General features: G+C 37.8%; 1 protein-coding gene across 2 annotated transcripts; it reads left to right on the forward strand.

Moving 5' to 3' along the window:
• The first annotated feature begins 6012 nt into the window (after positions 1-6012).
• Kera (keratocan) lies at positions 6013-13474 on the forward strand. 2 transcript variants are annotated; one of them, XM_057757987.1, is made up of 3 exons: positions 6013-6216; positions 7837-8733; positions 12828-13474. In XM_057757987.1, exons 2-3 carry the CDS (start codon positions 7845-7847, stop codon positions 12992-12994), a joined length of 1056 nt encoding a protein of 351 aa, XP_057613970.1. In that variant the 5' UTR covers positions 6013-6216; positions 7837-7844; the 3' UTR covers positions 12995-13474. The 2 variants fall into 2 exon arrangements, with proteins under 2 accessions (XP_057613970.1, XP_057613968.1); XM_057757985.1 differs by lacking the exon at positions 6013-6216 and adding an exon at positions 6242-6434.
• The last annotated feature ends 2812 nt before the right edge of the window (positions 13475-16286 follow it).

Here is a 16286-nt window from a genome sequence, read left to right on the forward strand (position 1 = left end):
GAATAAATGACTTCTGAATATTCATTCCTACATTGCATGCTGGCCTATTCCTCTCCAAAGCTCAGGGAACATCATGGAAGAAAGGGCAAAAATATTGTGAGACTGGAGAATGGGGAGAGGGGCTATGAAATATTGTATTCTATATATGCCATGGTCATTGCATTCATGATCAGGAAGCAGCTTTGTTTAACCACACTAGATATGACAAACAACTAGAAGAAGACACGTAAGTAAGAGGGCATTAGACAGGAGGAAACAAAAGTGACTGGAAGCGGAAGGGGCTAGGAGAGCAGAATGGCTGCTGAAGACGATCACAAAATAGGCTACACATATAAGAAGTTGACAAAAAGCAATCAGGAAAAAAAGAGAAAATTAAATCTTATTTCCAGAAGGAGGGGTTATCTACTATACCACTGTAGAAAATAAAGATCATTGGTGTCAAGGTTTCTTTTTCCATAGGCATGCAGAACATCTTCGTGTGTCACCGAGACTAGCATGTCAAGTTCTCTGTGTGTATGTTCTGTTATCTTGGTGGTTTTGTGTGGGGGCAGGCAAATCATTAATTCTTTTGCCTGTTCATGGAACTCTTTTCCTTCTATTAGGTTTCCCTGACCAGCCCGTGTGTGAGAGACTTTGTCCTGTGAAGCATGATTAATAAAAACTCAGGATCAGAAATTGGGGTTCAACCTGAAGATCTGAAAAGCAAAACAGCCAGCCACTGGCTCTTACGTCGACCTCAGTCTGAAATGGCGATCCTGCCTCCTAGAATCTCAGAAGGAGACTGTCTGAGAGCTGTCTCATCCAGTCTTATATTCCTCTCTAGGGCTGGGATCAAAGGTGTGCACCACTGGGATATAGGCATGCAACACCCAATTTCTATGGCAACTAGGGTGGCTACTGGGATTAAAGGTGTATGTCATTATGGTTATTGAAATTAAAGGTGTGTGTTACCATAATCTTGTCTATAAGGTTAACCAGTGGGACTGTTTCACTCTCAGATATTCAGGCAGTCTTTATTTATTAAAGTACATTTGAAATGCCACTACAGTCTTATATGGTTTTACCTCATTTTGTCCTGTTTGGCTGTCATTCTTGGAGGTCTTTTCTGAAGAAGAAACTAAGGGGGAGTGGATCAGAGGAAAACGGGAAGGCAGGGGTAGCTGGGAGAAGTGGAGGGAAGAGAAACTATGGTCAGGATATATATATATTTTTTTTTCAAATATATGCATATATATGAACACACATATACTCATGTATACATACATACATACATACATATCATTAAAGAGCTCAACATCCTTGACAAAATAAAAGAACAGGTTAATTAAGTTTTAAGAATTTCCTCTGAATCTACTGTTCGGCAGTAGTACTCAGTGAACAATCTTACAAGATATTGGAGACTTTCCCAAAGTCTAATTAGATGATAATTCCTGCTTTAATTTTTGTTCTATGTGTAGTCCAACCCATCACAGACCATGGTACCTTGCACAAAGTGAGTGATAGCTCAGATAATATCTTTCTGGTCTGTTCCAATCACCAAATTACCAGCGGCAATCTCCTTTCAGCAATGTGATTTTACCATACTAAGCCTGAACTATTTTGCCTCATTATTTTTACTTTGGTCAATACTTCAGTCTTCAGGAGTACCATCTGACATGACATCATGTCAGGCAATTTACAGAGTAAATTGCATTAGCCGGAGACATAAATTAGAAACTCAGATGTTAGCAGCCATTTTGGCAATAAATACTGTAGAATACAGCAAGTCTGCCAAGCCATTGATTTACAATAAATGTTCAGGGTTCTAAAAAAAGGGAAGACAACTCTCAAAGTGAAAACAAATTGCAGAACTATATTTTAATTGCCTTGAGAAGCACAGTCTCTGATTTTTGAAGGCAACATGCCACTGCTGGTGAGTGCATTCCTGAGAAGCTGTTACTTTGAAGTATCACATGACAAGAAAAGTTTCTGAAGTTTTTTGAGGTCAAGTTTATTTTTTTATTTGTCATCCAGCAGATGAAATGATGTTCAAAGAGCATGTCATAGATGATGGCATTATATGTGGGCAATAACAGGCATCAATAAGAGATTTACAATTCTGATTTTCTGTTCAAAGTCTCACTATGTTTAATGAATTAATATTTCAAGAAACCAGGCCCTAGCAGTGGATGAATGATATAATTGAATATTTGACATCCATAAATGCATTATTGACTGATATACCAAAAAGAGTTGCCTAGCAGACATAAATCAGTAAGTACAGAAAATACTGAAACATGGGATAAAGTAGTTGCTGGAGCTTTTGCTGTCCTCCTTTCTTAAGACACTTAGGATGGTGTGAGGGACTTCTCTAAATCAGACTGAGAAGACTATAAACACAAACTTGAGTGTGGTTTGCTGTGGTGCTATTGCTTGATTTGGGATGATCAGAACAAGCTGTTGGCTAAGGGGCTGAGGGCAGCAAGAATAGATCTAAGATTCGATGACCTCTTCTCAGCACCAGTGGAAAATACTGGAGCTGGATGGCATTTTCCTCACCTAGTGATGGAGCGATTGCCCTCTAAGAAATCCCTTTAGAAGTGTAGCAGGGAAGAGATTTACATTATCTGGGCTCTAAGTCGCCTGTCTTCTGATAATCTTAACGAGTTCTGCTGTGAAGTCTCATTTGTAAAAATAGACAGAATCTGAGAACTCAGCGCAAATAGTTCTGGTCACAGCTCACAACGGAACTTATAGAATGACTTTTATTTGTATTTTGAAATCCAGTAATGAAAACCTTTGCTGAGTCCTGGGGCAACTGGCACCACTAGAGAAATAGATGACATGTTAACATCTCAGAAATGACACGGTCACTACAGTGTTTGGATTTATTTGAAAATCAGCATATAAACTCACTTCACACAGGAAGGCTGAACTATGTTTTTATTCATAATTATATATATGTGTGTGTGTATGTATATACACAAATTTAAAAAGTCTCTTCTTATTTTTCATACCAATCCCAGTTCCACTCTCGCCCTTTCTCTTGCTCCCCACACCTTCCTCCCCACCCCACACCCCTTCCACTCTTCAGAGAGGGGAAGGCTTCTATGGAGAGTCAGCAAAGTCTGGCATATCATTTTGAGGAAGGACCAAGGCCCTTCCCCCTATATTTGGGCTGAGTAAGGCATTTCTCCAAAAAGAATGGGCTTCAAAAAGCCCATTCAAGCACTAAGGATAAGTTCTGGTCCCACTGCCAGTGGCCCCACAGACTGCCCCAGCTACACAACTGTCACCCACATTCAGAGGGCCTAGTTTGGTCTTGTGCAGGTTCTCCTGTTGTGAGTCTGGAGTCAGTGAGTTCCCACTAGCTCGGGTCAGGTGTTTCTGTGGGTTTCCCCATCATGGTCCTCACCCGTTTGTTCATATTGCTCTTCACTCTCTTCAGCTGGAGTCTGGATGCTCATCCCAGTGCGTAGCTGTGAATCTCTACATCTGCTTCCATCAGTTACTGAATGAAGATTCTATAATGACAATTAAAGTAGTCATCAATCTGATTACAGGGGAAGGCCAGTTCAGGTACCCTGTCTTCTGCTGCTTAAGGTCATTGCTGGATTCCTAGAAAGATCCCTAGTGCCAGGTTTCTTGACAGCCCCATAATAGCTCCCTTAATCAAGATATCTCTTTGCGTGCTCTGTCCTCCCCCCATCTCGGCCTGTTCCTTCATGTTCTCCCCCCCCTTCCCTTCTCCTCTCTCTTTTCTCTGGTATACCTCCTCCCAATTTTCTCAAGAGAACTTGTCTATTTCTCTTTCCAAAAGGGATCCATGTATATCTCTCTTAGGGTTCTCGTTGTTACCAAGCTTCTCTGGGGTCATGGATTATAGACTGGTTATCTTTTGCTTTATGTCTAATACCCACTTATGACATTACACATTCATGTAGGTTGTAAGGGAAAATCCATGTAACTGTCACTACTACCAATGAAGCAGCTGTAATATTTCTTTGTCTCATATAGATCTTGACAGTGGTGACTGGCCAAATTATCTTCAGTTTGCAACAGCCGTAAAATTATTTTGGAGTAGAAAGATATAGCCATGCACTGAAAATAACAGAACAGTAAACCTAGTATGTCTGATTTGATTGATCTGCACATTTATAATACCCTGAACATTTTGAAATGTTGACATATTTAAATGTCATTGCCAGATGGATAGTTTTACCATTATAAATAGATTATTTGTATTAGCCTTAAATTTTACATAAGGATACAAATAAAAAGAGAAATAATTATCCATACTTATCCTTTCTGTCTCACAGACAGACACACATATGTTGGAGTACTGTTGTTCCAAGACTAGTTAAAGATACTTGTTCAAGAGACATTGTAATATAAGGGAAGGGCTGGGAGATTGAAATCATGTAGGAACTGGGTCTACATCAAGAAGAACCCCAGGACATAAGACAGAATCTTGGAACTCTTAAAGGCTTGGAAATACCTCTTACATTTTACATAGTGTTAAAAAGAAGAAACAGAGGCTTAAGATGCAGACCAAGGAAATTACTAAAAAGGAGGAGAAACCCAGGAGAGGATGATGTCTTCAAGTTACAGGGACATTTAATTAAGTAGGTGACTTGAGACTCTTTCAGGTCAAGTAAGTTAATCAGTAAATTAATACATGTGGATATCACTGCAGATTTTGTCAAAGCAGTTTAGAGAAATGGCAAGAAAGGAACCACGTTTGGTGAGATCATAAGCAGAATGTTGAATGGAAAATACGCTGGAGAAGAAAGTGGGATATGTTGATTTTTCTACTGAACTTATAGAAATATTTGGGTGATAAGTTTAGAAATGACTGAAATCAGTTTGCCTCAAAATGAAAATTAGGACTGCGTAGATTTGAACACCATATTTCACTTATGTCTCATAAATTGAGGGGGGAAAGAAAAAAAAGAAACAGGAAACACAGAGAATAAAAAAAACATAATATGGAAAAGAGAAAGTTGGTATGAAAAAAAGTGTAAGAATAAAAAAAAAACCCTAGACTGTTTTTTAAAAGTACATCCTCATTGTACTTGTAGGAATATGAAGAAATGTGTAAATCGTATTTTTTTGTTTTATCTATAGCCATTAATACACATATTCTTTCTATTTGGATATATATTGCTAATTTCAAAGACAAGCTAGCGTTCCTACATTATTAAAAAGCAATCTAAATCTGTAAGGTAGTCCAATGTTGTTGCGTGAATGATAAAACTGAATTCTAATTGACCTGTGTTAAAGCCACAGAGATGGGAGGACATGACCAGAAAGCTCCTTTCCCAACTTCACTCTCTGACTTTGATACAACTCCTGTCAACAGTGGGTCAGAGTCATTAAAGCCTTTCATTTCCATTTTTTCTTAGAAAAAATGACTATAGTCAAAAATACAGCATGAAATAAAACATAGTTTTGTTTGCGTCCTCCCTCATTCGAGTTACCACTTTTTACCCTTGAATATGATAAATAGAAGAACTTAGCCTCAACATATGTTAAAGAAAAAAATTAATTCAGCAGATTGCCTTATGAGTCACTGAATGTAAAACCTATGTTACAATATAGTAATAAAAGCCACCCCATTTTTATAATTACTTAAAGTTATTGTTAAGGAGTAGGGAGACAGAGAAAATATAATTTATTCTGTGAAACAAAGGTGATTACTATATTTAGTGTGTAAATCAACTACAGCTACTCAAAAGAGAATTTTAACTTTGTAATCTGTTTCTCTTAATAAAAACATTCCAGCATCTGTTTTATATCATGAATGAATAAAATATGTCCACATGAACAGAATACATTGACCTTTACTTTTTGTGCTTAATTGTTTTAAAAGGTCGTTAAGAGAAAGAAATGTTTCAGAATCTCTTTTTGTTTTAGTTACAACCGAAATTCTTCCCAGTTGCTGGTTGGTGGACCAGAGCTATACATCAGTGCATTTTAACGTCCCAGGAACTGTGAAGTAAGAGTGAAAATTGCGTTGAATATTAAAAACCATGCTTGAAATGAAAGGAAAATTTTCCAGCACTGAACTTCATAGGTGACAAGGTGCTGCAATTGTTGGAGGGGTTGGAATTGGAACCAACAGTGCATATATCTTACAGAAGACTCTAAAAACCCGACAGCAAAGATTGGGTCAATCCATTACTGTGAGGGGCAGTGACCAATAGAAAAGGAAGGAGAAGATCCAAGAAAGCTGAGGTAAGCTATCCTGAACCCTGTCAGAGTGGAAACAATACATCAAGAGGTCTTCATGGTGACCAGTCACCATACATTTTATTTTTTTCTGATTGGAGGTTTAACAGCAAAAAGTCAAAACAGAAAAGTTTTCTTTCTTTTATCACCCCCTCCCCCACCAACTTATTTTACCTAGCGTCAGACCAGCCACGGGACTCGACCAATTATTCCTGGAAAGCAAGGTAAACTCTTTTGTACTTTTTACAACTTTTGGTTTGTATATTCAGACTTCTCATTCAAAAGACGTAGTGTTATATTTTCAATAACTAATTGCAAGTCTCCACTCTGAAAAGAAAAATGAGCTTGTCTCTTTTGGAAGCAGTCCCGAGAAGAATTCTGCAGACAGAGGCAGTCTGACAGCTTGCAGAAGCAATTCTGAACTACCGGGAGGAATGAAAAACCAGCATTCCATTAATGGGTGATTTTATTTTATGTCCCTAGGAATCAGTAAAATGCATTCATGCTTATTATTGATTGATTTAGCTAAATGCACATTGAGGAAACTTAAATTTTATGTATGTATATGTAACACATGTTATAAGCTAACATTTAAAATAGGTACTATGCACATATTTTTCCTCTGACAGTAGTTCTTTGTGAATATTATATTTGGTGCTATTCAATGGATGAAAGTTTATTTCTTCTAAAAGTATCATACATCAGAACCTATCAACTATGTATTTGGTATATCTGTACTGGATATACAAATATAAGGGAATTTTGACTTATGTTCTCAATAGTTTTTGTTCTTATCCTGATTAATTATGCCATAGGTAAATAAACATATGTTGAAATGATATACCTGACATGTTAGCACTATATAATCTGTCATATATGGTCATGAGCATATATATCCATTTGTACAAAATAGAGACAATCTATATAAGTGAGATTATATAGTTATGTGAGAAATTAATAATTCTGCTTTTTGGCTGAACATCTTAATTTGATCTTGCACTTAAAGTTACACAAGCTCTTTTCCCAAAGTAAAGCTTACCTGAAAAATTCAGCAACAGAACCAGAGATGAATCACAAACTTTACTTCAGGTCTTAGAACCATCCTTCGCCATAAACTCCTAAATTGACCTTTGATCTCTATATTTCTTTGGTCTTAGGGCCAAAGAGCCTGGGAAATCACCTCCAGATGTTATTCTCATTTATGGGTTAAAAATAAAAGCAAATACAGATGCACACCTCTTAGGAACAGTGCGCAGGAGTCTCTTCATTTATTAGAACACATTTTGTTCTCTTATACGCAACTACCGGTTCCAGTAAAGTTTCTCAACTTAATAGCTTGAAATGGAAAAGCACTTAGAGTCACTAAACTTCGCTTTCCATTTCTCAGCTTTCACTATGACTCAGTTAAACCCAGATAGCTTGAGGATGGTGAATTTGTCTCAGTGTCTGTAAAGTCCTTTGCCTGTGATTGGTTCTCAATAAATGTGTATTAATGGCTATGCATGGATTAGAAGTTGATATTCTATTCTCAGCTTTAGCTTGAAGAAGCAATGCTTTCTAGGTTAATTTTTGCCAGTATTTTAAAGGTCAATGAATGATCTAACATTTATGTTACTTACTCTGCAGGTACTAAAATGGCAATCTCAACCTGTTTGATGATCTGGGTGTTCCTCATAGCAGAGACTGTGTGGACACAGAGAGTGAGGCAGGCCTATGAGGTACAGGACCCAGAAGACTGGGATGTGAATGATGATTTCTATTGTCCTAGGGAATGTTTCTGTCCCCCGAGTTTCCCTACAGCCTTATACTGTGAGAACAGAGGTCTCACAGAGATCCCCGTTATTCCTTCAAGGATCTGGTACCTCTACCTGGAAAACAACCAGATAGAAACCATACCTGAGAAACCATTTGAGAATGCCACCCAGTTAAGATGGATCAATTTAAATAAGAACAAAATAACCAACTATGGGATTGAGAAGGGGGCCCTGAGCCAGCTAAAGAAGCTTCTTTTCCTGTTTCTGGAAGACAACGAGCTGGAGGAGGTACCTTCTCCTTTGCCAAGAAGTTTGGAACAATTACAGTTAGCTAGAAACAAGGTATCCAGAATCCCTCAGGGGACCTTCAGTAACCTGGAAAACCTGACCCTTCTTGACCTGCAGCATAACAAACTTATCGATAACGCCTTTCAAAGAGATACCTTCAAGGGGCTTAAGAACCTTATGCAGCTTAACATGGCCAAGAATGCCCTGAGGAACATGCCACCAAGATTACCAGCCAACACCATGCAACTGTTTCTGGACAACAACTCCATTGAAGCAATTCCTGAAAATTATTTCAATGTGATTCCTAAAGTGGCCTTCCTGAGACTCAACCACAACAAACTATCGGATGCCGGCCTCCCATCCAGAGGTTTCGATGTGTCGTCCATTCTGGATCTTCAACTGTCTCACAATCAGCTCACAAACTTTCCCCGAATTAGTGCAAACCTGCAGCACCTTCACCTCGATCACAACAAAATTAAAAGTAAGTAACCATGAGGATATGCCTGTGCCCAAAATGCCCACCATGATGTTCAGGCTCTATCCCTTGTAAGCATAGCAATCACGTCTTTACCCCCACTAGCACACAACTCACAGGCTTTTAGAATTGACAAGTTATTTTCAATTTACATTGCACAATTTTGGTGATCCAGCTTTCATAAATGAAAATTCCCAAATCTTCAAGTTCAGGATTGAAAACTGAATCTTAGTTATCTACACAGAGCTTTTACATATGGGAGAAAGGAAACACCTCTGTTTACTTTGCTGAGGAGAGATTCTGGTATTTCTCCCTCTGTGGATAGATATCACTTACACCTTAACACGTCTCTCAGGGTGGCCTTGAACACCAGATCAACTTTATGTCCCAGGGTATGAGTACCAGGAATATAAGTCGTGCCACCATGCCTGGCAATCTGTGGGGTAAATTTGTTAAAGAAAGTATGTAAAGCACAATTTCATAAATGATATATAGAATAGGATATAAGGGATTACAGAAGGCTTGATGCCTGAACCTCCCTAAGTGTCACCATGACCACATACTCCAACGCAGAGTGAATTTCAGAGTGTGCTTTGTAGTTGTTCCCCCCCCAAGAGTTTCTGAGTCACTAGGACTTGGGTAGGACTTCTCACTCTCAACAAGTTCCCAGATTCTGGTCCTGATGCTGTGGGGAAACACACATAGAGAACTATTAGGGATGTTCAAGATTTTAGAGACTTGAAATGGTAGCAAGTGCCCTGGGAACTGGTAATCAACGGGTCTAGTGACATAGCCACAGTGAGGAAAACACTATTCTGTCTTGAAAACAGCTTTGGATATGGAGTGGAGAGTGGATAAGGAGGAAGTCTTTCAAAGCAAAAATGCTATTGAGCGATGAAATGGTTACAAAAAGTAAACGTTTGCAAACATTTGAGATGAACTCCACCTGTTCGTAGTTATGTCAGGCTGTTTCAGGTGGTGAAACTAAGCAATTTTACATTCCAGGCTTGGGTACTGGTGCACAGCCTAAGATTCATCTTCAATTCCAATGTAAGTATTTTGGGAGGATAACCATGGGGAGATTCTTTTGGGAAAGTTTTTTTTTTTTTTTTTTTATAAAAAATGCAGTCTTGAAGTGAGAGTTGACGAAAATGGATCGTAAAAAGCAAACCAGGTGAGTGTCATGGGTTTATTATCATTCAGTAATGACTCATTAAATGGAGGATCATGTGACCATCCCATTACAAGATTACAACACATTCCCGCTGGGCACTGGTTCGCGATACAGATTTCAGTTTTCATTGTTGTCACCATGTACTCGAGCCCAAAATTCTGGGTCTGAATGGCATGCAGCCACTGCAGTAGTTACTTTTTCCCCTTTGTTGAGGAAATGTACTGCTTAATACTCCAGTCAGAAGGAAGAGATTCAACATAGAAAAATTGTTAGATGATTCTGTCTAGTTGAGCCAAACATCATAATGCCTAAGCAGGATCCTGGGTTTGTAAGTTTTTCCTATTAAGAAGTAAGCTCCTATAGGGGCATTTCTTATCTACAATAAAACCCCACAGATAACTGAGTGGAAAGTTAATTTCAGGTGGTTCAACCAACACAGACTTCTGTATGTGAGTTGCAGATGCTGGGAACTTGAGCTAAAGTCTTCAGCAGTGAGAAGCCAGCACTGGGAATAAGGTTGAGAAGTAAATCATTGTGTTCTCTACTGAAATTTCACAGAGGGTTTCTGAAGGCTGCGAAATTCATTCCAATATTTCAATCAGTCTTATATATTACCCTGTGTAAGACTCAACTAAGTTTGTGAATGACTGTAGGGCTCCCCCACCCCAGACATTTACGACCTGAGGCTTCTGAAGTGGAGCCTAACAGTTCAGGTCTGAAGTCGTATCGTTGTTTCTTGATCACGATTGGAGAAACTTGAGACCTACCAAGAGCCTTGTGTGATGTTGTTGGGAAGTTCAAAGAGGATACTCAAGCACAGGTGGGTGAAAGCAGCTGTCCAAAGACACAGAGTAACTGCACAGCCAAAAGCAGGGAGAGGCTCCAGTCTCTCTCTGAACAAAATGAAGCCATATCTGCTCATTTCACACACTGAACCTAGTTTTGTTGACCATAATAGCAAATGTAGAAAGGGACTCCCTTTGTTGAGAATCATGGGATGAGGTGTCTATCAATCACATTGTGATATAACAGTTGTTAATGTGTTCAGTTCTTGCCACATATTCTAGCTGTTAGAAATTGTTTGCAAGAAAGAGAACTTTCGTATGAAGAGTTCATTGAGATTGCCAGTGGGCTTTCCTTTTGTGACTTTGGGAAATCATGCATTTTCTCTGAACATGATGAGGGGCTTGAAGTTTAGCCTAAAATATGCATATACTCCCATAAATTACTTCTCTACATTCTCTGAGAAAAATCCTACATTATGGAAAATGATTAAATTTATAACTCCTGTTTCTCATATTCCAATTATTTGGGTATACTAGATAAGATATATGGGAGAGATAAGGATATTAAATAAGGCACTGAATGAAACAGTATCCCTGGTGGGCAAGGATCCCAAGTTAAAGAAAAGGGGTAGTCTGAGCCAACTTTTTATACAATACCAAGGTAGAAAGTGTAGTCATATTTTCTGGTAGAGTCTGTATGAGGATAAAGTAATTATGTATGCAAAAAATAAATATAACTACAAATCTGATTTACATATGTGAGCCACTGTTTATATCAAGTTAGTTCACAAGATAATGTAAGGTTTGAACAAAATAGCCATGATCCAAGCATAAAATCTCTTAAAATTCTATTGTGAATTTGTTTGCACCATTAGGAAATAGGGCAGAGATGGTCCCCAAGTTAGGTGGGTATAGTGGAAAAAGAGCTCTTGTTCAATTTTTGACAAAAGCAGAATGCATGGAATTGTGCTTGAGATCATCTGATCCAAGCTTCTCTCAATTTTGGGTAAGTAACAGCCCTTCACTCAGAGTACACTCTCAATGTGGTTGTTGGTTCCATGAGCAAGGCAGGTGCTCTTTCTCCCATCAATAGTAGATATAAAGGTTGATGTGATATTTCCTGGCCTCAATCCTCTAAACTGTTAGCAAATGCCTTCTTCCAACTAAATATATTTAAGTGGAGGGATCTATGACCTTAAGTATTATATTAGAATTATGATAAATACCTTATATATATATATATGTACCATATATTATTTGGAATATTTCAAGGTAACATCACAGCATTTTATCCTTTCAAGATCTCTTCCAGCCATCAGTCAACACACCTACCTTTGTAGCAGGTCTAACTGCTGTCTCTGCCTTTAGTCCTCTGGATATGCTTCTCAGTTTTGCATAGTAAGGCAATTTTGACCTTCTCCATCTCACCTGTAAACTTAGAAAATAACTGAGATATCTTATTTATCTTGGATCTATCACTGATTTCAATAATATTTCCTGTTGTAAGAGGCCACTTGTTTGTTCCCAGCTGCTCACTCCCGAAATAATCACTCAGAATCTATTATCATTTGTAATAATTTTTGGCCAATATCTTAAGTTTATTTCTATCTAGCTCTTACGTCTAGAATTAACCCATTTCCATTATTTTATATTTTACCATGAGGCTCATGGCCTACTGGCAACATTCCAGCTGGCAGCTTACTCGCTGGCGTCTTTCCCCTCTGGTTGGTACATGTCATCTCTTTACTTTGCCTTCTTTCTCCCAGCATTCAGATTAGTTTCCCCTGCCTACCTCTATCTCTACCCTATCACAGACCAAGACAGCTTCTCTATTCAGTAACCAAAAAAGGCAACACATATATAGAAGGACTTCTTATACCAATTTCCTATGTAATATTTCATACTAAAATACAACAGGGCATAGAGTGAAAATACTGCACCTGTTATGTCAAATATTTTTCAGGATTATTCTTATGAAACAGATATGCGTAAAACCTTATTGGACAATGGTTTGTATCTCTACAGCTTTCATTACATAAGGTCATTTGGTCCCCTACGGCCACCGCATTATTTTTTTCATCTTGACCCTTAGACTTTCTGGTGCTTCAATTTAATCATTCATGCTATCTTTCCCTCCACAGACGTGAACATGTCAGTAATATGTCCCACCACACTGCGTGCAGAACAGGATGCCTTCATTCACGGACCCCAACTGAGCTACCTGCGCCTGGACGGAAATGAAATCAAGCCGCCAATCCCAATGGATTTAGTGACATGCTTCAAGCTGCTTCAGGCCTTCATTATATAAACAGCCACCAAACACACACTGGATTAAGAGTAGATGAGTGTGGTATGGAATTTGGTTGTTTCTCCTAGGTTTAGGTCTCAAGCCACACTTACAATTGTCTTAACCACTATTTGCATATGTGTAGCTTGCTGTTTCCATGGGAAGATGCTTTGGTCCGTGGCATACAGGTATCACTTGTATTCATTTGCTTGTCTCTGATTAACTAAACAGACACAGAGTTGAGGTAACTTCTCAACTCAAAGCTATTTTCATCTCTTTGCAGCTACTAATATCAAGTAAACTTTTTAATGGTGAAATATTCAAAATGATTTACTTGTCTATGACCAAGTTTTTGTGTGCTGGTAGTGTATATTGAGACAGCAGTAGGAAGTTCTGAAAAAAAAATGAAAAACTAAATATGCTTTTGTGATAATTATCATGAACCTGCTAGTCCAATGTCTCCAAATAGAAATATCTGGCCATTAGAGCTAAACAACAGAGAAAGCCAAAAGAGAGAGAGAGAGAGAGAGAGAGAGAGAGAGAGAGAGAGAGAGAGAGATCTTCTAGTTATTTAGATTAAAGATGAAGTGTCAGACATTTGGGGTTAACTATCATTTGTTATATGTGTCTTTCTTAGATCTAATATTCTATTCTCCAGGAACTGAAGCCCTAAATTTTACGGTTATCATAACACAATTCTCATAGATACATAGTGTCTTAACAATGGAAATTCACACAAAATGCAAATTATTTAGTTCTTACTTTGTTCATGATTTTTTTTTGATTTTCTAAATAAAAATATCGAATGTTTTCTAACAAAATAGAAGTGTGATATTTGCTTCAAGGACACCATTACAACTTACATTGGAACAGAGAAAGTATAATACTTATAAATATTCAAAATATCATGATTTGAAAACATATTTTAGGATATTTGAATGGGTAAAATTTATAAGGAATCAAATTCTTTGTAAATGCAGGTTTTCTAATATGAACATATCCTATAACCCACACTTTGGTTTTCTGACATTTCTGTTACTAGCATTCACAGTAGTCTGAATGTTTTAAATGGAATATTCCAGAACTAAAGACATTATGAGTTTTAAGTTTTGCACCTTTCTAAGAATGGTAGGTTTTCACTGTTCTGATGCACCACAGTAAGGAAGTGAGCTCTCCTTTATCCAGTGAATCATGCTGGAAACCCTAGCCGGCCTTTAGTCACATAATAGCCATCTGAATTAAGAGACCTGCTGTCACAATATCATGATGTTCTTATCCAAATACCCTCTATGTGTGCACCACAAGGCTTGCATCCTTCACCTCATTTCATCTCATGCTGTAGACATTGATGTCATCTCCAGTCTTTGCTACAGGAAGGGTGCAGTATAATAATTTGAGAAAGGAATGATATCAAATCACGTATTCCTGTAGACTGCTATTATTATACACATGCTCTCTCTCTGCATCAGTTGTTAGTGTGAATCTCTTTCTGTGTTTAACTTACAAATTCAACTGTTCTACAGGTACGTATGTAATGAAAGACTGCATACTTATGGTTTAGAGCTCTCCATGGTTTCAGCCATCCACTATGGTCTCCAAATGCATATTTCACAGATAACAGGTGAATAAATCTAGATATATAGATTTGCCCAGCGGTTTATCTTGAAGCAATTACTATTGTTTAAATAGAGACTGGGTGAGAAAAGATACAAAACATGGCTAATCTGAGGTCTCATTGTGAAATATTCCTGCCAGACATTTGTAATTTTTTCCCTCCCTCTCCCTCATTACTCTTCTTTCGTCCCCCTCCCTCTCTCTCCATGACCCCCACTCTATCTTCTCTTTCCACCCTCAGTATCTCTATCTTTATTCCCATACCTTTCTTCCAGCCTGCCTTTCTTGTGTTATCTTCCTGTATTTATTTCAAACATTTATTTGGCAGCTTGTGTGTGTGTCTGTGTGTCTTTGTGTCTGTAGGCACCCACGTTCCAGACTGTGTTAAACAGGCAAGATCAAATTTTGTTCCGTTTATACCATAGTGCATGGCATGCAGATTAGGGCAATATCACAAAATCATGAAAGATTTTACTTGTAACAAATGTTTTCATTCTACAAGTAATTAATTAGTCACACTAATTTGATGAAGAATTTTCTAAAGAGATAATGACTAAACAAACATATAAAGAATAAAAAGTACTTAATAACCAAGGTGGGAGAAAAAAATATTTTACATATAAAGACTGTGATCTTTGGACAAATTTAGGAATTACAGAAGACATTTAATATGGGAAGGATTATGTTCTTCAGGGGTAGTATCGTGTAGTTGTGAAGACTTTCAAGCATAAAGCTAAAACTTCCGAGTTCACATCTCAACTTTGCCATTTACTCTTGGTCAGAATTTTCAAATTCTCTGTTCTTCAGTTTCTTTTCACCTGTCAAATGGCGACAAGAAATAACACCTCCTTATAATGAGGATCTAAGGGAGTGTAAACATTGGAAGAATCTAGAAACTCCCAGTACCTGGCAAATGTTGTATGATTTATCTGAACTATTGTGTGACATTTGAGGGAACCTAAGATTGCATCTGAAGAAATCAGCTAGGATTTTACTCCTTTATACTTGTTCAAATTAAAACAAAACAAACATGATTTAGAATATAGGAGTCTGGGAGTGGTGTTAGATATAGCATCATACAGATTTGAGAACATCTGGAGGCAAAATTTGCAGGATTTGGTGATAGTTTTACAGAGGGGACTTAGAGGAAGGCAGATGTTAACATCTCTGTCTCAAACATTAAGGTTCATGACAACACATTTACCCAGAGAGATGTATGCAGAGATCATTTCTTTTCAGGCAGCTTGAAATTCCTTTTATCCTATACCACATTTAAATCTAACAAGAGATCTGCAAGGGAGATGGTGTTGACATTTTCTAGAGTTTGAAAAATGTATCTGATGATTTTGGAATAACTCTGCAATAAAAATATTTATAGACTGCAGTTGGTTAGGGGCAGATGCTGGTGATGCAGACATCATTCCAAATACTGACCAATGGAAGGTTGAGTAATCTTGCTCTCAGCAATATGTTAATATATGTCAAAGTTTCATGGTGGTCTCATTTCTGATGTCAACACATGTGACTACTAAGAGAAAAATTACCGAGCATTAATTCGAAAAATCAAGCTAAACCATTTTGAAACTAAAGGTCTTAATGAATGCTTATTTATTTTTTAATTTTAAACACAAAATAAAGCATATTGCTGCATTCTATGCTTTCCCCATGTAAGTAGCATGAACTTAGCACAATACACAAG

Source organism: Chionomys nivalis, chromosome 25 (assembly GCF_950005125.1).
Source record: "Chionomys nivalis chromosome 25, mChiNiv1.1, whole genome shotgun sequence".
In the NCBI taxonomy this organism is placed as follows: domain Eukaryota; kingdom Metazoa; phylum Chordata; class Mammalia; order Rodentia; family Cricetidae; genus Chionomys; species Chionomys nivalis.